The 23,881-nt window shown below is 41.8% G+C and overlaps 1 protein-coding gene across 2 annotated transcripts in view; it reads right to left on the bottom strand.

The window, feature by feature from the left end:
• Positions 1-23,881, bottom strand: part of LOC118792084 (kinesin-like protein KIF26B) — a 101,671-nt gene that overhangs the window by 18,238 nt on the left and 59,552 nt on the right. For both annotated transcript variants that reach the window (XM_036549786.1, XM_036549787.1), the window contains exon 5: positions 9,113-9,296. In XM_036549786.1, coding sequence (XP_036405679.1) covers positions 9,113-9,296 — 184 coding nt within the window. The remainder of the gene's footprint in view (positions 1-9,112; positions 9,297-23,881) is intronic.

The following is a 23,881-nucleotide window of genomic DNA, read 5'->3' as shown; positions in this document are numbered from 1 at the left end:
GACAGCATAACGCACAACACACAGAGGCCTACTCTGTCACTATGGCCTCTAATGGAAACCGTAAGAGGAATGGAAATGGAAACCCGTTAAATTATGCTACCAGAAAACAGCGATATTCAACACATAAATAACGTGCATTGGTCAGAATAAGCCACCCTCTGTGTTAAACTGTTAAACCCTTGGTCCTTTACTATTAATTAAAAAGTGCTAATATAGAGACCTGCAAAGGTCTTCATGATGAGGGAGAGGAGTTTCAACACTTGAGATGGATTACAGCTACAGGACATTCTCCGAAGGTATGTTCTGTATTAAGCCCAGAATGAAAAAAGCCCATCAGTCTGTGTGCTTTTTAAGCAGGTTACGCCCTCATTCTCTTGATATTGCAGCCACTTCCTGTTTCTGTCTTCCTCTGTTGCTGGCCATATGTCAATCAGGACCCCTCTCCGTGAAGCGTTACCGCTACGCAAGTGGAGGGTGGGGTGGGGGTGGTGCTGTCCCAGGGGTCCATTGGGGGGCCCCAGAAACCAGAGTGAGCACAGATGACACAGAAAATTTATTCCGGAAGCAAACCGTGAAGCGTTTCTGAATGTGTCTTTGTGATTGTTCTCATCAAATGCCTCAACACGCTCTGCACTGGGCTAATCTGCCTGGAACAATTAGGTCGTTTCAATAACACGTCCCTCTACTGCCCCCAAATGAACTTCTGGCTTGCTTTTCCAAAGCACTAGCTTCTCCATCTCTCTATTCCATGAGGCAGTGTCCTTTATTGCATTATTTGTCTTGTATCACCCTGTAAAATGCCATTCCTGTAAAACTCGGTTATGGCATCTCGTAAAATGTGCAGTACCAGAGGAGAGATGAGTCACACACAAAACTCTACTTAAGGACTGCAATGCCAGCACTTGTATCTGATTTAACTTTAGCAGAATAAATTAGCAAATCTGCAGATTGTGTCACGTGGTATCCTGACCTTTAGAGAAAAGAGCATGCCACAATAGTCAAGGTTGACATGGGTGAATATTAATGCAGCAACTGTTAACTCTGTTCTGAAATGCATCGTGGATTACTTGGGCCCCCTGTACGCTGGGAAAGTTGCATAGCCCTGCACTTGTCGGTGGAGTGGGCCAGTAAGAAATGCTGTAGAAAGGACAGCTGTAGGGAACAAGTCCAACCTCTGCACCACCCATGGAAAAATGAAGGACGTTAAAATGTCAGAGGAACTCTGCTGATTTTTCACATATTAATAGGTGTTATTGGTTAAGATGTGTAAAGGCAGTAACAGTAACAGTAATTTATCATCTATTTATATATCAAACAGTTCCCTTTGATGCTGTGTATGGTTGCATCATGTCATTACGAGCTAAAAATGTTGCTACGGGGACTATGTGAGCCTCGGCATTTACAGTACACTCAGGATCTGAAAAGGGAAGCGCAATAACCTCTCAGAGCCAGAAGTACATTAGGAAAAGTCAATGTCACTTTGCTGAAGTGAATATTTTATTTGAGTGTCCTTTAGAACAGAAAAAACATTAGACATATGGGACTGAAGGTTTCTTCCTGGGGCAACAAAAATAAAGCTGGAAATAGAACAGCTGAATAATTGAAGGCTTATTTTCTGTAGCAGAATGTTTCTGCCACTTGAATTACTTATGAGGCCACCTATATGCCACCTGTAGATATCAGTGTAATGTCACTTTGGCTTTCCAAATGGAAAATATCATATCCTTACAGCCGCACTCAAACTTTGGGCCAAGGCTCTTGTAGCTGTATTTCAAAGCCTGGTGAGTGACCCCCTTCACTTTGCACTAAGACCAAAGATGGGTGCCTGCAACATTGTCATTAAGAATGAATGAGTATTAGCTGAAAATGATTATCACCTATAATAATGTATCACTGCAGCTGGGCAAAGGACAGAGAATGCCCAGACTTTATGAAAAATGGTCCTGACTGTATTGATTTGAGGTATTGGGTGTTATGTATGTATTCACATTTATTTCTCATTCAGTTTACTGTTCTATACTATTTATAGCCAGGGTATGACATGGGCCATGAAGAATCAGTCAATGCTGTGTCTGTGAGGGTACAATCTATTGACTGACAAAAAAATCTCTGGTGCAATTTGTGACATCCAGAGTTTTTGATTTAGTAACATAATGGTAGATAGAACCTGATCAGTTAATGCTTCTTTCAGGTTAAATCTCACAATAAACCAGCCACTAGAGAACCCACATGTTTTTCAACCCCAAAATCAGTAAGATACAGTAGACAAGAACCCAGGCCTCACAAATTATCCTCATGCTTATCGATTTAAAACCATTAAAGAGATTTGCTTAAATCTATTATCTCCCTTCCCTAGATAAAGAGGTGTCTTTCTTATCTGAGTCACAAACCCGGTGACGTGTGGCCTTCACTCTCTTCCGCAGCACTGCCTTTGTAATTACAGGGCAACCTTATTACCGCGAGCACCAATGAGCACAAAGTGGCCATTACGGAGAGGCTATTTTTAAAATGAACTGCGGCTGCTCCTGGACGGGCAGAGAGGATTCACAAGAGAGCTGAAGAGGTGATTAAAAGCAGCTGGGTTGTCTGGTCGCCGCGGTCAGGTGAGTAACAAGTCACGTCAGAGGGCAACTACACAAATGGCACACCTCCACACGCACGCGTTCAAAGGACACTGCTCAGTCCGCTCCGCCACAGGTGATAAATAAGCATGATCCTTCCTTTCCAGCCCAAACACAATTTTTTACTCTTTTTTCGAATAGTATAATTATCAATCATAATTTTTTTAGTACTTCTGATTCCAATTTCAGGTTAATTGGAAAAATACTAAAGCATGATTATTACTATGATTATATATTTTCATATATTGCATATGAACATAGATATATGTAGTCATTGCCTAGTTTGTAATTGTTTTTGTAACCATGATTGTGGCTAACCAATATTAATTTGGCTCAATTCACTTTTCAATATGGCAGGACTTTCAGGTCATGGGCAGAACATATCACTAGGAGACTGGAGTTGTGCCGTTTGTAAACTGCTTGTCTACTTGTCAGGTTTCTATGGAAACAAGCCATTTTGATATGATCCGCCCCCCCTCTTCTTTTGAAAGGCTGATACACAGATAATAACTGTTTTGAGGAGGACATCTTCCTTGTCACCTCGTAATCATTTAGATTCTGAAATGTTCCGCATCAACAGCTTCGACAAAAAGACGAGAGGCACAGAAGCGACACCAGACGCCCCGCTTGACTGACTCCGCGCTCCGCCTGGCCGGCCCTCATCTCAGTCATCTGTTTAAGGGTGCATAAATAAAGCATCTCCCCACAACACACTGGGGGGCAGGGCACCAAAACACGGAGGGCACTGTGCAACCACGACATTCCAAGTGTGAGGAATTCTGAGAAGAGACTGAGCTGGTTCAAAAAAACCAAAGGGAGTCTGGCTGTGTCCAGCCTTGAGGATCAATCAATGGATTTCGGTCAAGAGGACCGCTGTTCGGCGTCACGCAATACTCTGATTCGTAGCAAGGATTTAAGGTAACATGTCGAGTGAGCCAGTTAAAATGAACCTAAGACACAAACCTCCGCAATGTCCTTGTCAGCAGGGACAGCTTAAACGGAAGCCAGTGGCAACCTCAATCATCTCTGTTATCAAATTATAGTCATATAAATAATTATCAATAGTTGTCCTGAGCAACAAGTCTTTACATAGTTATACATGGACTTGCGTAAGATAACCTTCATGTCCACAGGATTTAATGTTTATTATGAATTTATTTAATAGACACCTTTATCCTTATATCTGTACTTACATAGCTTTAACTTGTTATTCACCTCCATGGCTGGATATTTACAGATGCAATTCAGGGTAATTTCTAAAGCTAGGGCAGCAGCATCCCACTTTGGATTAGAGCTGGCAATCCTGCAGTCAGAAGCCCAGTTCCCATGGTGATGTCTTACCCCATGCCAGGTTCAAGCATTACCTTAAATAGTTGCATTCCTAATGTATTTACCTATTTTATACTTGTATTCACAGATGAATACAAATGATTTTTTTCACAAGCTTCCAATTTAGAAGACAGTTGCAGACTGATGGCATTCTCCAAAGGCAGCGAATTCACATCAGTGACAAAATTATATTTTGCTCTCTTCAACTTCGGCTGGAAACAAATTTACATCTTTGATGCCTCCCAGGTCATTTCCATGCCATTTATCTGGTGGCAGCTGACTTCAGCTGATCACGGGTCTCCATCAGCACGCTGACCTGAGATCAGTGATCGTCTTATCTTATTACATTCCCAAATTTCATCACTTTTGGATGTGATCTCTCTCTTCCCCCAGTCCCGGTCTGAAAAGGCCACCGAACAGAGAGAGAGAGACCCCCCCCCCTCCCCGGGGAAATAGGGTGACATTTTTACAACGTTGCCTGTAAATGCCACCATTTACATTTCACACGCGTGTGCATAAGTCGATGCCAGGAAGGGAGACGCTCCGCTGCTGGATTACAGATGCGCCGCAACGCTCGCTCACGGCCGCTAACGAGCAGCTGCGGTAGGATTCCTCCGCGCAGTGACAGTCTCAGGGTCGTGGTGTCACATGCCACAATACTCCACAGAGACATGCAGAACAAAGTAACCATCACTGGGAACAGCCTCTACAGCTGTGTGATTTTTAACCAGTCTGATTTCTAAAAATACCATGGAGGGTTGCGCTACAAAGAGACTCAATTGGTTATACAGTGTAAATGAGGGTTACCACTTCATTGCTTATTCTCTTTCATTCCTGATAGGACTTGAAGGGCCATGGTTGGTCTTAATTACATTACAGCATTATATCCTTGTTTTATTATGTATGTATGTGAATATTTAAAGGGAAATGAACAGGGTTGACGTTTATTGGCTTAACATGCTTTAACTGTACAAGTACACTTGAGTGTATTTATGCATAATGTCTTTGGCAATACTGGCATAATTCAGGTAAATGAGTCCATACCTCTGAAAATTAACCCTGTTTACTACCTTCTCTAATAAATGGTAGTTAATTAGTTCATTAGTTAGTTAATAGTTAATTAATTCAAAATCTTACTAGTTTACCACATCACTTGGCACAAACAACTCCGCATCTGCATCTATTATTCATCCACAACCTAAGAGTCACTTCAGTGACGCTGTTGCCGAAGCCTCCGAGATTCTGACGGCTCTGCTAAGGAACGGAATTTAGCTTTTCAAAACAAACAGCGCCGTGTCAGATGGGCCCTGCTCCCTTTTAAAAACCAGCCATTAAGAATGCAGGCTGCCAGCCTGAAAAGAATTTTAGATATGCCCGTTCCCGCCGATGAGATGAGATTATCTATCAACAGGAGGGGACTGTCCTATCCCAAGAGAACCCCCAAAATATTTTAGAAAAGTACACACACTTCTAGGTTTCTTTTTACATGTCTGATCTCGTTTTAATATCTAAATTAAACTGAAGGTGTAAAGGAAAGTCACAGAATTGGGAGATGCAGAGTGCAGCCATACGAATAGTACAGAACTAGGTGAATATACAGGACAACTGGCTACCCAGATATCTCGAGCTTGGCCTGTGTGTTAAGACGACGTTTTAACCTTCATCTTTGGAGACAATGATTATGACATTTGCAGTGATCCTCTGCCTATTATTAACCTCTATGCTAATGCTATTGTCACTCCAGTGATCTGTAAGGTCAACATAGACAGCACTCCTCTCCAAAAAGGCATCACAGGTTGGCCACTTATTATTATCATTATGACAAATGTACTCCCATCACCTTTTTAAAAATACAGATCATAATGTAATTTCCCTGATATAAACTGTAAAATGAAATACTTTAATATGCATCACCATTCATCATGCATCATCAGTTTAATACATGTACACATATGTACAGTACATGTAAGGGAAGACACAGTCCCCACATAGAGGTCTGTATTTACCGCAGTCACACAGCGGCTATCTGCAATCCTGTAGGACTAACACTAATCTAAGGCACCTGAGCACATTCATATTTTACAGTATTTTCCATTTGTTGCGGTCCTGGGCAGAGCCCATCAGATCTGTTGTCGGAAGCTGGCATCGCCGCTCTTCCGGCCGCCCTAGCATCGGATGTGTTCAAAACCGGAGCGGATAAACACATCCCCACGATCCAAAGACGCGGGCAGAATGGATGTCCACATGAAGCGTCAGGAAGGAACGCTTGACTCAGCAGGGTAATGTAGTGAAGCTGAGGCCATTAGTCAAAGGGACGGGGGGGCGCACACAGGAGAAAAGGGAAGACGCTGTTCATCAGCCTGCCCCTCCCCGCACACAGCTGGTCGAGCCAAGGACGCATACGAGGACTGGAAACCAAGCCTGGGAAATCGGGGGGCGTTAAACATCCAGCTAATGTTTTCTAGTTGTTTTTATAGACTACAATGGATGATGAAGATGAAGACGATAACAACGATGGTGACGATGATGAAGATGGACTGATTGCTCACTCAGTTCACTGCTGTCCGACTCTCTGAGATTTTTTCCCTTAGCTTTTGGCCCTTTTGTTTGTGCCTGCATGACATGAAAAATCTTCCACAGTTTATCTCTTCAGCCATTTCTTTCAAGCAGCTGAACAAATTAGAGTGGATATTACTATTGCTCTAGTTTACAACGCTGTGATACAATACAATACAACAGGCCAGTTTTATATTAAAAAGCCACAGTATTCCTCAGTCTCCACAAGCCTTCAACTTTCTTATGTTTTTTTAAAAGTTGCATGCCTTTGTCTTTTCAAATTAACCAAACAAACTTCAGACCCCAGATTATTTTTACATGCCAATGGTTTGTTTTAATGAAAATACTTTTCAATGTAGCTTCATTTTTTCATTTGAAAATCTGCTATTATCCTGTCCATTGTCAGGGAAAATTATACAAATGACTTGTAGCAGCAATTAAATCCATGAACACATAAACTGTCCATTGATTATTGACTTGCCATGCAAAAAGCTTGATTCTGTGATCATATGTGAATCAGAGAGGTTACTGTTATGCATATCATCTCACCCCAGACAAAAAATAAAGAATAAAATATTTTCAGTACCATCCCATCCCTACTGGGGCAGTTTTACATACATTCACAGATGAAGGTCACATTCCTTTTGACAGTAAATTGGCATCACTGGGGCATCTGTTTTATGGAGTGTGTTTGTTTCATTTTACCCTGGCTGTTTATTTCCAGGCAATGAGCTCAAATAAAAGCACTTTATACAGGGAGAGAAACAAAACAACCAACTAAATAACCAACACACACACACATACACACACATACACACACACGTCTAATCTAAGAGCATTAGCAAACGCATGCATCGAGTCCAATGGAATAATGGAGAAAGTGACGATCAGCTGTCCATACAGCCTGCATTGAGCTAACCCTAAGGCTAAAGCCCCCAGGTACCAAGCCATTAATGACGTGATCCACCAACTGAAGGATGAGAGCAGCCCTGAGCTCGGCTCCTCACACCCCCTTCCCCTCCTCCCAGGCTGCGGTCCCACACCATCGCAGCCTGTCTCAGCACCCACTGCGATTTCGCACACACTGCATTCACACTCAAGGGAAGCTCCATCACAGCTCTGGCTCCCATACGGTGCGCTGATATCAAAGACTTTCATTCCAAAAAAAGGATGTCTAATTTCAACGTGTCTCATCACCTCATCAAGTCTCATCCAAGAATGTCCAGGAATACGGGTAAATAATGCTCAAGGTAAGTTTTGCCCAAACTGAAAAGAGACTGACCCTGTGCCCCCCAGAGAGTATGAATTTGAAATTCGAATCTAATTGAAATTACTGAAATGGTGAGGTTGATACTCTAGACGATGTGTTCTCAAAGTAGCATCACAGTTGTGTACACCAATTCAAATATTTAATGGGACATATAGACCGTATTTATCCAGTCATACATCATTAATTCAGATTTTTTTTTTTTTCCTTTTTGTTGCAACTTATTCGATTTTCTTGATGAGCATTCTTTAACAAGCTCCTCGGTTTCTACTGGTCTTTAAACCACAATCTGTTAATCAGAGCTAATTCTCAGTATTTATGTAAAAAATATAAGGCGCCAGGTGTTTCCGCCTTTACAGCAGCTAGCATGTTGCAAAATCCCACTCACTATATGACTACCATGAGTCAGTGCAATGAGATCAATTATCACTGAACAAAACAACCACTTAACCAACAGCAGAATTGTATGGGATGATATGGTGATGATAATGAAATGCAAAGACATCATAACAGAATTACTGTACATTTGAACTCCAAGAGCAATCTCTTTAATTCCAGCTGCTGTACATATATGGCCAGTGTTGTTTTTTTTACAGTTAGCTAGTGCTACAGTTTAATGAGTAATCCAATCCTAGGTTATAATTACAGAACTATATTTTCCACTGCGTGTAACAAAGGTAAAAATGAATTTATGACAATTGAGCTACTCTTTTTCAGCGTCCCTCACTGTTTTACCTAACATTAGTCAGAGTTATAAAGATTTTGAATTTGGTTGGAGTTATTCTGAATTTTGATCATGAGGAAGGGTTCCCTGTGTTTTCATACAAAGAAATATAGAAGGAGAGGTGTATGACAACAACTGTGACCAAGAAAAAAACCTCACTTTTGAAATGTAATTCTGAGCCAAAAACAAGAAGCACCGAAGGCTCAACCCACTGTCGCAATGTAGGTTGTATCTTGGTGAACACATGCCAATGGACATTTTCAGGCGTTATGATTTAATTTCAATTTTTACATTAAAAATCCAAAATAAATTATAACTGGGCAGAGAGGAAGAGACTGTCTTGAAACAGAAATTCAAAGGAATTTTTGAGGGATCAAGTTGTGCCCAATATTACATGGTACAACAATTAGTGGTACTCCAGCTTGTCAAAGCCTGTAAAACCCTGAACCAGACAGTAAAGATATTAGGTCCATAAATGTTGTGGCTGAAGCTAAAGGCTTCACGAGGACATAAAATTCATGCATGGAGCTGCCGCACAACTAAATATGGTACAGATGTGACCATAACCAGCAACACTGACAGAGAGGAGAGAGGGTGAGTTTGGGAGACCCTTACCTTGCCCAGGCCGGGGGTGTCCTTGACCTTGTTGACCGCGCGGAGCAGGCAGGGCGGGGCCGGGGGCGACGCAGTCTGCAGTATGCCGCTGAAGTTGGTTGGGAAGAGGGGCGGGTCGCTCATGGAGGGAGGGGCGGGGCGCTGCTTCTTTTTCTTGGAGGACAGGTTCAGCTTCTGCGCTGCCCTGCACCAAGACACAGCAATGTTGAAATGTTAATGTCACACTGTATTATAGGAGGAGGGCAACAACACTATCAAACCACACATGCTTAGTTTGTACACAGTATTTCTGAATAAGACACAAATCACACGTAAGCTTAAGTACAGAACAACTTATAATGCTAAGCAACCACCTGCCAAGTTCTTCTCAACAGTGCACCCTTTAAGTATTTCGTTCAACCTCATGAAATGCTTTACAGTTGACTGACATTTAAAGTTGGGGAATTACGGTATTAATTAACATAATCAGACATATTTTCTAATGGAATAACATGCCCCCAACATTTTCCAAACGTGCTGCACTGGAGGTGCGATAGACATGGTCGTCTGCCTGTCTCCACTGAAGACAGCTGGGCCAGCTTGTGTCTGTGCATGCTCTAGGGAGACCAATCTGCCCTGTGCATTTCCCTGGTCCGCTGCACTCAAACAATGTGCAGCGTGCATCCCCAGCCTGCAGCCGTCTTCCTCCAGTGCCTTTCTCTGGCTTTGGGTCCTCAGCTGCCGCTCGTCTGTACGCTGGCTTTACACGTGCATGACTGCAAGAACTAACGCCCCAAGTCACCAAAGTTCCTGAAGTTGTGAATCCTGATATTTTGGACAATGCCACTACCAATGCATTACAGATTCTCAAAAGCCTTTGAATGAACTAATTAAAAACTCTATAAACTCCAAACTCCAACAAAAACACACCCACACACACTCACCGCAGCCACGCCGCACATAGAAAAAGATTATGCTAGCCCAGAAGTCTGACGTCTGTGAGCCACTCAATGTACAAAGGAATTCTGATAAAATGTGGGTTCAGCTCATCTGCAACGCCAGTTAATTTCCCTTCCACGACTTATTGATCACTCTAACTCAGGTAAGGGCACAAGCTTTGTTCAGGAGCGCCATCCAAGGGGTCACTGACACAGCACCTTCAACAATGCAAGAGCCACAGGCTAATCAGCAGATAGTATTCATTAATGATCGATTACACAGGGAGCCTTGCAACAGGAGCGGCCGTGGCGACCAGCGTGCAATCCTCAGAGCCTGGGGCCTACGCTTAATCCAACCACAAAGCACTTTATCCTTAACTTTGAGCGTGAAATTTCAAACAGAACAACATCCGCTTTCGAGCAGCTCTGAAAGGATTGCTCACAACACAGAAAAGCCATTGATACAGTTGTAAAGTCATCTCTAAAGGCTTCTGCCTTCACTCATGTCTTTCTAAACATTGAAATGTTCATTCTGTGGGTTTTTAGGTTGCTGTTAATTACTTCGGGAATCAGAGCACGAATATCATTTTCCTCAAAAAAATGTTCTAAAAAAAATCTGCAGGCTGTATATTGACAGCGTGTAATGTTAGGAGGCTTACAGTGCAGTTTTAAGTGATTTCACGCATTGATATTAACATATGCGACAAGCTCAGAGCTGTAAATTCATTGCGTACGTTGCAGTAAATGGATCATTGTGTTAATTTACCATTCCTTTATCATCATATTACTCAAAAATGTAACAGTAACTATTGTTTTAAACAGGATGTTTTGGGTATAGCAGCCTGGATACAGAACAACTTTGTTACTTCCTTTCCATGTTCCAGTGGGGAACAAACAGCAGATGATCCGCATCTTAACGTGTTTCAGGCCAAGCCAGCTAAATGACATTAGTCCAGCAATTTACTGAATCTACATAACATACCATGCCATAACAACAGCTACAGACAATGTACAACCATTATGAATGTTCCCTTATAAACATTCCATTGTCCAGTCAATGGTAATGAATACATCAAGTTAGGAGCCCTAGATGAATGAATGAAAGGTTCTCAAAACACTAAAATGGGAGGTGACTACTGGGCCTCACAGACCTCAAGATGACTTTGGTGATATTAAGTATTATTTATATCCTGTTCTATCATGTTAAACCTGGTTTAAAACAGGTGTTTCTTCCACCCTAGTCAAATGTTACATCACTATTTTTAAATTGATCACAAATATTTTCATTCATTTTGGCAATCAGCCACCTGAAAATGCGTAAAAAGAAAAATCCAAAAAGTACTAATCCTGCATTTATCTCTCACTCTTCAGTTCAGGGTAACATGTGCTGTGGTTAAAATGGGGGGCTGTTGGTCTTGGTGAGCCACAGTGTCTTCAAGTTGTCATTCCAGTAGGAACTTAAAATACCAACTAGTCATTACCTTGACTGAACCAGTTTCACATACTTCCCCAGTCATGAGGGTGTTATTTGCTTAAAGAAAGGTTGAAAGCCAGCTAAATTGTAGCCCTGGTGGACCAGCGTTGTGTAGACCTGCACTTTTTGACGCAATCAATGATAACAGCAGCTTATGGGAAAACAGCAATGGTAACAATTAAATCACTTCGCCCCTGTGGATGTTACAACAACCTTGGCAGATGAACGAAAACATGCTGTACTGCGTTATCACCCGCGAGGTACATTACAAACTCGTTAAGAATGTTTTGAAAGCCCTCCTCTTTATATCCTACTCGGTCTTCCAGCAAAGTCTATCTATTCCTATAGGAGGGACGGAGGATGTGGGGGGTTGTGTTGTCACATCAGATTTGGGGAAATGATTTTAAAACCTAAGTCATACCAATCAGATACCCCCATGAACCACTGAGTGGGCTGGGACACACTACCCCATCAAAGTTGTGTTAGAACTGCTTTTCCAAAAGGCCTACAGTTCACAAGCAACAAAGACAAAGAGTTTTTCAAAGGGGAGGAAACAATTAGGCTCTTCCTTGCTTGTTTAGATCCTCAAAGCTCTTTAGCAGGATTGTGACAGGACCCAAAGCACTGAACTTCCTCAGTGTGGAGGTGTTGAACACGCTACAGCATACTGATTCTACAATGCTGCTTTAGACACTGAGGCTATCTGCTAATCCATCTGTCCGTTCATTACTGGGAAGAGAGTCTGCATTTCTGAGGTAACAGCCTGGGGGTGGCTCTCCTGTAGAACCAGCCCTGGATAATAATACTGGTTGGAGAGTGAATGAATAATGGACCAATATTACAGCTCCATAATTTTGGAGATGTGGAAAAAAAGAAGGGCTCCTTGAGTTACACAGAAAACATTGTTTACAAAGGTCTCTGACAAAAGTACTACTCCTATATTAGAATTACACCTTTAAACAGTAATATTTTTTTAGTCCAGTATCTTCTTTTCCTTTTTTCTGTGATTTTCCCTTACATAATAGCCTGATTTATTTTAAATTTGGCATTTGATGTATTGTCCATGTGTGAGTATGTGTGTGTGTGTGTGTGTGTGTGTGTGTGTGTGCATGTGCGTGTGCGTGTGCGTGTGTGTGAAATAGTTTTGACAGCATTCACTAGTTCATTTCACATTTGGCACGCTTGCCAGGCACAATTTTCAAGTCTGTGCACACCTGTTGTCATATTGCAAGGTCACTGACCATGCCAGGTCATACACAAAATGCAGGGATGCATAAATTTTGGATTAGTTTTGACACATTTCTGGATTCAGCTTCAAGTTCACAAACATATTGGCCATAACCTGTAGACGTGTGTATAATACTTTTGGTTGCCCTGGGTTGTAGACTACATATTTTTTAACGTACTTGACCACAGCTCAAAGTCACCAGTAACTGAAAGCACTATAGATGCCATTAAGTTTTAGTCTTTAAACTTCACCACCATAGATAAAAGCTTGCTGCGGGTGTTTATATGTGTGCATGCTGGTACCGCTGAATATTTTCCTTCCAGAACATTCCCATGCTGATGGCAGACTGCATCAATGAGAGACTTTAACACCTGCAGCACCCATGAAGATAAGAGAAGATCCCATTCCAAAGGCTTATCGTTTTTTTCTGTTTCTGCAAAGAATTAAGGTACTGAGAACAATAAACAACATCAATAATGCTGTCCAGCTTGAGGTAATAATAATACTTTCTATTGGTTTTCAGATTAAAGTTTGCCTTCATTGAATGCGATCATCTGTATGTATCACAGGCCAAGCCTGCTGGAGTATACAGCCTGCAAGGGCTCAGGATGCTGTCCATGCTGTAATTACAAAGACAATTTCTGTCTGTGTGTGTGCGCCTGTGTGTGTGTGTGTGTATGTGTATGTGTATATGTGTGTGACTAACACTTAAATCCCAGCGGAGTTGCCAGGGTTTGCAGCTAAGCTGCAAAAAGTTGTGTGAAGTGCAAAGCAAGGTAATTATTATGACACTCATTAATTCTGGAGAAATTGGGCAAGCTGTCTCACAGCCATCGTGGAGAGCCCCCGCCCCCCGGGCTTTGGCTGACCAGAAACTTGTTTTTACTTTTAATGATTTGGCAGCGATGGCTTTTGAGTTCCCTTAATGTTCCTGTCTCTACCACCCTTGAGCTGCTAATTTTAGAAACCATGTCCTATATAAGTTAAACATCCCTCTGGTTACATTACACCTCATTCGCCCATGAATGGAACACCACCACAAGCAGCAGCTAGTGAAAAATGAAAAAGCTGTCAAATGTTAAAAGAGATCAACTCTAAGTGTTTTGCTTTAGTCTACTTTGTCAACACTTTTCCCATCAGTAGGTGTACAGTATACTTCAGAAGTGTTAACAAGATGTCTCAGAAGAGAGCTACAGCAGAATAAAAGAATCACTACTCTTTGTTGAATTTTTTTTTTTCATTTTTCTTCATGCAAAAACATCTAATAAAACTCTAATAAAAACAAAACTGACAATGCAGGAATGAAACATCAACAATCTCTCGTGTACAGAAACCCACACACATATACTCACATACATATACTCTCACACACATACACACACACACACACACACACACACACACATACACACACATACACACACATACACTCTCACTCTCTCTCTCTCTCTCTCTCTCTCTCTCACTCTCTCTCTCTCTCGGACACAGACAGACAGACAGGCACACACACACCCAAACACCTTCCCAAGAGCCACATCAACAACATCACACCACTATAACAACTGCTCACACTATAAATGACAGTGCATCAAACGCGCGCAATGTCGATCTCCGTGCATCCTGTGTTAAATCTATAGGAGGCATGTCAAATGCAGAGCACGCAACCTCACACAGTAAGCTTACTCACAGCTCCTGCCTGTCCATCACTTTGTGAGGGTCCACGGCCACGGCGGGTGGCGACCGATGCTCCGCCCCGCTCCAGCAAACAGCCCTCTCCACTGGCTTCCTCATGGACGCATGACACAGAATGTCCAGGAGTCCCCGCAGTCTGCCACTGAAACCGAAACTTCTCCCCGTCTCGTTTCCATACGTTTACAGTACAACTGCTAATCCCTCGTTTCTCTCTCCCTTTTCTCCCTGCTGCGGAGGAGGGTGGCAGACTGGGCGGGCGGCGGCAGCCTGTGACACTTAGCTAACTATTGTGCGGCTCGGCGTCACCCACACCTGAGCACCTGGTCACATGCACGCACACACGCACATGCACATGCACGCTACCCCCTTTCCCGCCAGCAACATCGTCACACTGGAGGGAGTGAGAAAGACAGAGAGAGAGAGAGAGAAGGAGAATGACAGAGGAAAAAGAGGGAAGGATGGGGGGGGGAGAAAGGAGGAAGAGGGAGAATGAGAGAGAGAGAGAGAGAGAGAGAGTGAGACTGACAGCACATTGCTTCCCGACCTTGTAGACTACAAAGAGGACTCTACCAATCTTCTTCTTGTTCCCTCTCTCTCCCTCACTCTGTTGCTTTACTTCAGATTTCTTCAAGGATCTTCCTTAACCCTTTCATTCACTGTGAGAAACTGCACTGGAGTGTAGAGAAGAACGGAATGGACGGCCAGCTGTAGCTGAACAGGGTAATGAGGGGGCCAAAGAGCGACACGTTGCACACCTTCAGAAGGCTGTCTCTGAGCTGTCAACAGCAACAAGAGCCCGTCATCGCCCGAGCACGGCAGCGTCAGTCAGCGGCCCCCGGCCTTGACGCTGTGCCAAGCAGATGCTGGCAGAGTTTGCATTAGACTGAGGCGCATGTCAGGAGAAGACATTTAACTTGAGGCCGTGCAGAGACCCCTTCGCCGACTTAAGGAAAGACGAGACGAATCAGGAAGAAGTTGGCACCAAAAGTCTGGGAATTAAGCCAGGAAGATCAGCTCAGGGTAGAGAGGGAACGCGAGAGCCTGATTTAATTAATTTCTCTCCACGGGAATAAAAAAAAAACAGGAAGAGATTTGCTGAATTTTTTGACAAATCTATTCGGCCAAGGAAGATGGTAAGGAGGTTAGTTAATGTTATTTTCATGTGTTTCTTTTTTCTTTTTTTCCCTTCCCAGCCTCAGCTGACAGCCTCATCCAAGATGACTTACTCACCATCCACAGCTCCGGATCTCATTTATGAAGCTGTGCTTTTCCACTGCGGAGAACCAAGGAGAGAACCCTGCTCAACAGCAACCACGCTCACTCCTACAGCCCTGACCACAACACACGTAACACACATTTTCTATAACGCTCCCCCAATCAAACCTGTGCACTGAAAATCTTGCCATGCTACTAGACTGGTCCGCTGTGGTGGGGAGGGTATTATTGTCAGCAGAAGGAGGCCAACTACTGTGCAGAAATGATGGTGCTCCAAGATAATGTCGCGCTATCATAAAATGAGACGCCCTTGTGTTTGGTTTCAACAGATCGGTGTTCTGCGACAATCGGCCGCGCTCTCTCCCTTTGTGTCTGCAGACATGAAATTACAGGCCCTGCCGTGGATGAGCTCGTTCAGATCCTGGGATCCACCATTAATCTATGCGGCCATTTTCAGAACAGAAAGACATCGATTACAGAGGCGGAAGGATGTCATTTGATGGTACAGATGCACCTCAGCATGACTATGCTCAACAGTATTGACACATTTTTATTAATAAAGTAGAAGGCAAATCAGTACAAAAATGGTGCTACACATCCAGGCCAGTAGGGGGATTTTCATTTAATTTATTATAATGATGGCAATGCTTATGCTTCGTGTGACTGCATTGCTGGTTCTGGGGAAGAGGAATGGGAGTATGCTTTAGCTAAAGTGGGAGCCACATAGGGTGTAGCTCCTGAGTAAAATACATGAGGCCCTCTGTTTAAAAGTGTTTCACTCCTCCTTTAACATGTTGTTCATTTGCCCCACGCTAACACTGATTGAAAATCCCTGTCATAAGTATTCGTCGGCTCAGCTCACCGCTGACCCTCATGGCAGTGCCCTCCACTGCTCCACTGGTATTTCACTCTGAAATAACTACTGCATAAAAGGAACATAATGACCCTGCATGTAGAACATTACTCCAAACCCATCTGCATAACATACTAGTTCAACGAATGCTGCTGGATCATGGTACAACCAGGCTAGGGAATTCTGCAACTTTCAAAGCCAGGCTCTGGAGACCAGACTCTTGGGCTGTTGCAAGCAAACTTGCTCTAGACAAGTAAAAATTGTTTGACTATTAGTCATGGTAGCCCTCTACAAATGGCAGAAGATGAAAAATTCATTCACTTGTCAATTTGAGGCATATTTCAACTTAATTTTTCTGTCAGATGTTTTACTCACCAGCTGCTCCGACAGTAATATCATGGAGATGAACAAATGTTTTCCGAGCCTCATCAAGGGCACACTGACAAAGCCCCAAAAACTAAAACACATTCAATGTTTCCCTAATGGATACAGTCTAATGCAAACATCCACAAATCAAGGCCCAGTCATTCATTTACCCCTCGGCCTTCCAATGCCATTGGTTTTGCAATGGATGGTTTCACAGTCAATCAAGGATGGCTGCAGTGTTATGAAACTGGTTATTAAAATAATTGAAGATTCAAATAGAATCCAGAACTGGGCAGACATCCTGCAAATGAAAGTAATATCACCAAATGTAAATCTCAAAATAATGGGCAATAACAGGAGAGTATGGAGCTTCTAAATTGGAGCACATGCAATATGCGGAAGACTTGGATAATTACATGAGCTATAATAAAGGCACACAATAGTTTTACCAGGTTTCATACTGGAAACAGTGACTCTTGCCTCAGACCAGGTTTGACAAAAATGCTGCAGTAGATATACTCCCCATATTCTACCCAGTGGGTAGAATGACCAACTCGGTTGAGCTGAATGGTCTGTTCTTGAACTCTACATCCCATGTTTTAACTGCATTGCGGCATATATGATGCTTTCGGAAGTCGGACTCATCGTAATGAGTAACTCCTAACAGCACTGAATCCTGACCTTCCCAATTCAAACCATGCCTCCATGTTGCTTCCTCCAGTTAAGGCCTGAAATCCAAGTTACTTAAGCCCTTAAGCCCTCGTTTTGGCAGTCAGAACTGACACACCCCCAGCGTTAAGGGATGCTGCACTGCTTTGTTAGCTGAGATGAGACGGCTCAGAACCAGCCTCAAATAAGCTCTCGAAGAAGTGGGAAAGGGTTGGGGAGTTTGGTGAAGGAAGAACACTCCAGAAACTGCAGCTTGCTTCAGATCAATCTTCCACAAGACAAGTGCCAACTGCATGTTTCATTACCATTTCTATCTGCTAAATCATCAGAATCAATTAATTAATCATGAGGGCCAATGATAAACAACAGCATAGATATAATATAAAAACACATAATTACACTCAAAAACTTTCTTGTAATAATCTTGTTAAGCTCAACTGAAATGAGATGAATAACTCTATAATGCTATTGCCACAATTACAGTGGTCAAGGTAATGTAGTTCTGTCACTTTTTGGTGGAGGTGAAGGTAATAGCACTGAATGATGATGATTTTAAGATGAGTTCCAGGGGGGCAATTTTTTAATAGTTCCTTTGCATCTGTCATGGGAACTGGAGTTATTTCTTGGTGATATCACACCACATGCAGAGCAATCACTCAGTAAAGTCTTAAGGGCTTACGGAATGGGTCAGGAATACAGCCAACATCTTCAGTTCGGTGTGTACCGCACACACACCAGGCAAAATGGGCAAGACAGTGAGACAGTGCACAGGAAAGAGTGGGAGTCGGATGCAGCTCTTTAAAGTTGGGTTTGGCCCGGTGGTGAGCGATGAGTCAAATCAACAGCGCAGATACAGTAAAACAGACCTCTGAGCTCATCTGTTTGTCCTGGAAATGCATTAAGGTATAAGTCAGCATGATGCACTCACAGCACTATAATCAGACAGCAATGAACCCTGACACAATGCAAAGATGAACCCAGACACACAAAAAAAAACACACAAAACAGAACCATATGGTCTGAATGAGGGTACACTGTTAAACCCCTCACCTTCAGCAAAAGCCAGCAGCAGCACATCCACAGACCGTTTCTCTGTACAGCACAGCTGCATACAGTGTCTAAATGAGCCGGTGGTCTTTTTGACTAAAAACAGAGAATGCTGATGTTTCTCTGTGACCCAATGGATGAAAGGAACATTAACACAGCAAATTACTGTTACCAAAAATGACCAAAAGAGACTTCTCCTGGCACAACTTTTCCCTGCTTACCATCAGATGACATCATTCAATGGTACAGTCACTGTCTAATACATTCAAAACTACTTTAGCTAATGTCGGCAATTGATTTACAAGGCATAAAAATAAAGCACGTCTGTTTATAAAGTGGGACAAATTAATATCTAGATTCATTTGGGAGGGTAAAAGACCTAGAGTGCGCTTTACCACTCTCCAGTTACCCAAATGCAGGGGGGGACTGGCACTCCCAAACTTGAGGGACTACTTCATTGCAGCTCAAATACGTCCAATATTGAACTGGTGCTGTACAAACTTTGTAGCTCATTGGAAGGACATAAACAGTTATAGATGCCCTATTCAGACATATATTGGCGAGAGGGAACTTCCCCTCCAAGTTAGAGAAGAAATGGACCCAATAACATCCTTTACCTTAGATATATGGCACTCTGTTGCCAAACAGTTAAAATTTGATGATGGATTAAGCCTTCTAAAATGGATTGCTTATGACAAGAACTTTATTCCAGGATCCATTGATTTGACTTACAAGCACTGGGTAGACGTAGGCATAACTGCAATGTGTACTATTATAAAGGAGGGGAATATGATAAGTTTTCAGGAAATGAAAGATTTATTTGGTCTAATGAATGCAGACCTATTCAGGTATCTGCAAATGAGGGACTATTACATAAAAAAGATTTAAAAAGATGTGGTACATCCCCTCATCACAGTTTTTGTAACATCCTACCAAAGACATATCCCTAAAGCAATCTCAAATCTTTATCTATGTCTACTGGAAAGTAGACAACACTCCACACTATATGTCAAATCCAAATGGGAGAAAGAATTGGGGGAGGAGATTCCAGATGAGATTTGGCTTGATATGTGGAAAAGTCATCAATCTACAACACAATCACATAAAAGTCATCAATCTACAACACAATCACATAAATGGAGAGAATTTGCTTGGAAAAATCAGATCCGCTTTTTTATCACTCCTCAAATAACAAGTAAACAAACTTCACAGCAACAGCAATGCTGGAGAAGGTGTGGAGATGTGGCTTTACAACACACACATATCTTTTGGAGTTGCAAGACACTAGAACCTTTTTGGCGACAGGTACATGATGTTCTGTGTGAGATTTTGGACTATAGGGTCCCCTTTACTTGTAAGGTACTCTACTTTGGACACTTGGAAGAAAGTGTGTCTATTGAAGACCAATATCTGGTTAAAATACTCCTTATTGCAAGCAAAAAGACCATTACAAAAAACTGGTTGAAACCAGTAACACCGACTAAAGAGCAATGGTTGTCTATTATTAAGGAAATTCAAGAGATGGAAAAGATGACATACAAACTGAAACTGAAAGAAGAGTTATATGAAAGAAACTGGGTGAAATGGATACAAGATACAGAAATGTGAATGTCACGTAATTACTATACCTTTTACTATATGTACTATACACCTCACTGTTAAACAGGCCTACCTTTATTGTTCTTGTTCTTTTGTTTTTTATTTTTATTAATGTTGTTATTATTATCATTATAACTATTTCATTACCAGCATACAGATTGTATTTAACAGAATATATATGCATATGTTTTGCATATACCTGATGTGAAATGCCAATAAAAATAAAGTTTAAAAAAAAAAATAAATAAAGCACATCTGAAACGTTCTAAAATTTGAAGATTGGTGTATTTAGTGGGAATAGCATGCAGTAACTAACTGTCAAGTCTCAACAGCAAAAGCTTTTAGATTCACCACCATATTTAGCTAGCTAACAGTGCACTCTATGTCTGTTACCGGTATAGTAGCCCGATTCCTATCACTGACTTCAAAATGTGTAAACTAAAGGTAGCTAGCTCACTAAAACTGGATTCCTTGTCACATAACTGCAGAACTGGCAACACTACAGTACAGATTTCAATCAGCTATATTGCAAATCCAGTAGGCATTTAGTAACTGTGGTGACTCCAGGGGGACTGAGGGATGGTGCGTGTCAATGGTCTAGCTCCCCCTCCTGGCCCAAACTGCCCTTGTGGCCAAATTCCAGGCCATCACAGCTGCAGCCAATCCCTTCATTCTTGCTCCCTCCAAAACACAAAGGAACGTGCTCATTGGTTTTTTGTACCATCAGAGAGAGCGAAGAAGGTGTTTGGCATGGATCACTACAGTGAGTGTAAATCTGTATATATTGAGAAAGAACTGGCCGGAAACTTTGTTTTTTAGAGAACAAACAAAAGAGCAAGCCAGGACGTAGGCGTAGATGATAGGCTGCAATACTGTATAATCAGGCTCAATTAGATTTAGGTTTTTCTTTTTTGACACTTATGACTCATTTATTTTCATTATCCTGTGATTAATTAACAGGGTATGCATGCACAAAAACCTAAATAATGCCTAGATAAAGAAATGCTGGATTTACATTTACATTTATTCATCTCAGTTATATCAAAAGTATCTTACAAGTGAATAATCTCATGTTGCCATCTTGATTTAAATTAGTGGCCTCAAAAAAAACAGACACAGACCACAGGGCTGTTATGGATTTCACTCCAAATTCCAAATTAGTTCATTAACATAATCATTTGCTCAGTTGAACATATTCAAGATTTCCCCAACTTTGCAGTTGGACACTTTGAGTTTTTTTTTTTTTTTTTAACTTTCTTGCTCCAAGTACTGAATTTGACAAGTGCAAACCACCATTTCCAGCCTCCCTGGGGAACTAGCCAATAACATACAATACATCTCACGATCACTCAAAATCAAAGCTGGCAGCCAAGGTGGAGGTGGACCTAGAAGACACAGTTCTGCGTGTGTGAAAATTTCATGTTAACGGCAGCCTTGTTGTTTAGGTGCTGGTACTAAAATTGCCTAATCATCCATTAGCACATAATTGGTAGGGAGAGAAGGCCCTTCAGAGCCTCCAGAAAGCTCATAACGTCCAAATGAAAAGTTAATGAGTGTCGTGCTCTGAAAAACGCCATTGTGTTGTCACACTCAGTTAGCACGGCTCTTTTTATTCCCGTCACATTTTAATACCAAGACCTGAAAATGAACACAGTGTGTGTCTTAGAAAAACTCAGTCAAACTCATTGTGTGTGGATGATGAACTGAACAACAGCAACAGCATGTGAATCACGTGTTCACTCCGTGACACTCCCCTGTGCTGAGGTTTCATTAACCAGCCACAGCAGCCAAGGAGTCAGTCTTTTATGTGGCTGAAAAATAGTGTGTAACCTCAGTGCTGTATTCTGTAACTGTGGTAACTATTTCAATGTTTTTTATAGAATGGGATTGTTAGATTGTAAGATGGGTACCTTGTATCCAGAACCTGGCTAACAGAGCAGTGTAGAGCAATGCTGTGTGGTGAAAAAGTGCATAGGTTGTAACCCAAAGGTTACCAGTTTGATTGGCTGGTTGGGCACTCCTGTTGTACACTTCAACAAGGTACTTCAACTAAATTGCTTCAGTAAATACCCAGCTGTATAAAATGGATCTTATGTAAGCTGTCTGCATTGCTCTGGATAAAAGAATTGCACAGTGTAACTCTGCATAAAACATGAAAATAGCTGACATAATTTGAGACAATTTGTAGGTAATTTAGAATGTGTGTATCAAGCCCTTCAACAATATGCCAGACTTGGTAATTTTACAAGAGTTCATTGACTGATTGAGCTGTACAGTTTCAGAGTACTGTACTCACACCTGCTACAGTTTTTATTTCAACAAGCAAGGGGTTGCTGGGGAACACTGTGATGCTGAAACTGATTTTAAACTGATTTCACTTATGGTAATACTAAAAAATAAGTACACATTCACATGTGGGCATAGCCTGGTACCTTGCTTGAAGTATTTCGAGAAAGTATACAGAGGGACAACTCTATAATGTGTATTGTTTAACAAAATATACAAGAAAAATAGTCTTTAAGAATTCCCCAAGAAAGCATAATACATACTAGGCAAATACTTAAGAAATGTATATCATCATTTAGGCCATACAAAAGTATAGGAAGTATCAGTACTCACATCAATGTATGCAAAAGTATTTGTGCATTAAGCAGATCGATGTTCATAACTTATTGGTGAGGATCTAAAATCGTTATCATGCTAAACTGCCTCAGACAAGGACTGCAGTCAGGCGGTTAAATAATGTAGTGTAAACACCATCCACTGATGACATGACTCGTGGCAATACTGCAGAATTTTATGGTCCTCTACCGGAGAAGACGTAATATAAATTGATTACATTTTACTGTATCGATGATTCAACACAGAATGACACCTGAATCAATTAAATTTGTTGGGGGTTGAGTTCATTTTTGAGAGAGGGAAATTTTGTGGAGATTGTAAAGGTTCTTCACAAGACTTTCACAGAAGGAGACACGAGAAGCTCGTGAGTAAAAAAAGACTGATGGTGATTAGTTTAGTTCAAGGGGAGCTTACTGTGGGAGCACAAATGCAACGTGCTGATTGGTTGAGTACCAGCTCCACCACCAGGTCACACTTTCCCATCTTCAGCGCCTGTGGAAACCCGGGAGACGGGCAAGGCGCTCATTTCCATGAACTTCCTGGCCAGACCCACCAATGGCCGCTTATGGAGACAGAGGGGTGTGACTGAAGCACATTCTCACTCCATTGACATTCAATTATTCGGCAGACAGGATGAGGAGAGGGCTTAAAATCAGTGACCTGGAGAGAGTCAGGAAAGGCCTGCTCCCTTGAGATGAGGCACAGAATGTCCCCTTCTTATATATTTCTGCTATCGGTATCTGTATAGTGTACCACCAGTCAGCAAAATTAAAAAAAACTGTTAAAAATGCAATAAGTAGGAGAAATCTCCATTGTAAAACTCATTGCAACTTTCCAGCCCCCAATGTCCAATGTGCCAAGACACAGTATTATGTATTCCTGTATTTTTTCATTATTTGGTTGGTGTTTATAGGGTTTCAAACGTTCCCTTGAAATCAATATGGCGAAATATTCAAAATTATTGTCTGAGAAGACAATTTTTAGATATTTTGCAAAATTGTGGCCATTTTCTTTTTCAAAAAGGGCTGGCATTAAAATGTCATTCATTTGAATGTATTGGTGTTCATTTTGCCATGGAACTGTTTGA

The sequence above is a fragment of the Megalops cyprinoides genome, chromosome 17 (genome assembly GCF_013368585.1).
Source record: "Megalops cyprinoides isolate fMegCyp1 chromosome 17, fMegCyp1.pri, whole genome shotgun sequence".
Lineage (NCBI taxonomy): Eukaryota > Metazoa > Chordata > Actinopteri > Elopiformes > Megalopidae > Megalops > Megalops cyprinoides.
Note: the sequence above shows the minus strand (reverse complement) of the source record. Positions and strands in the feature narration are given on the sequence as shown.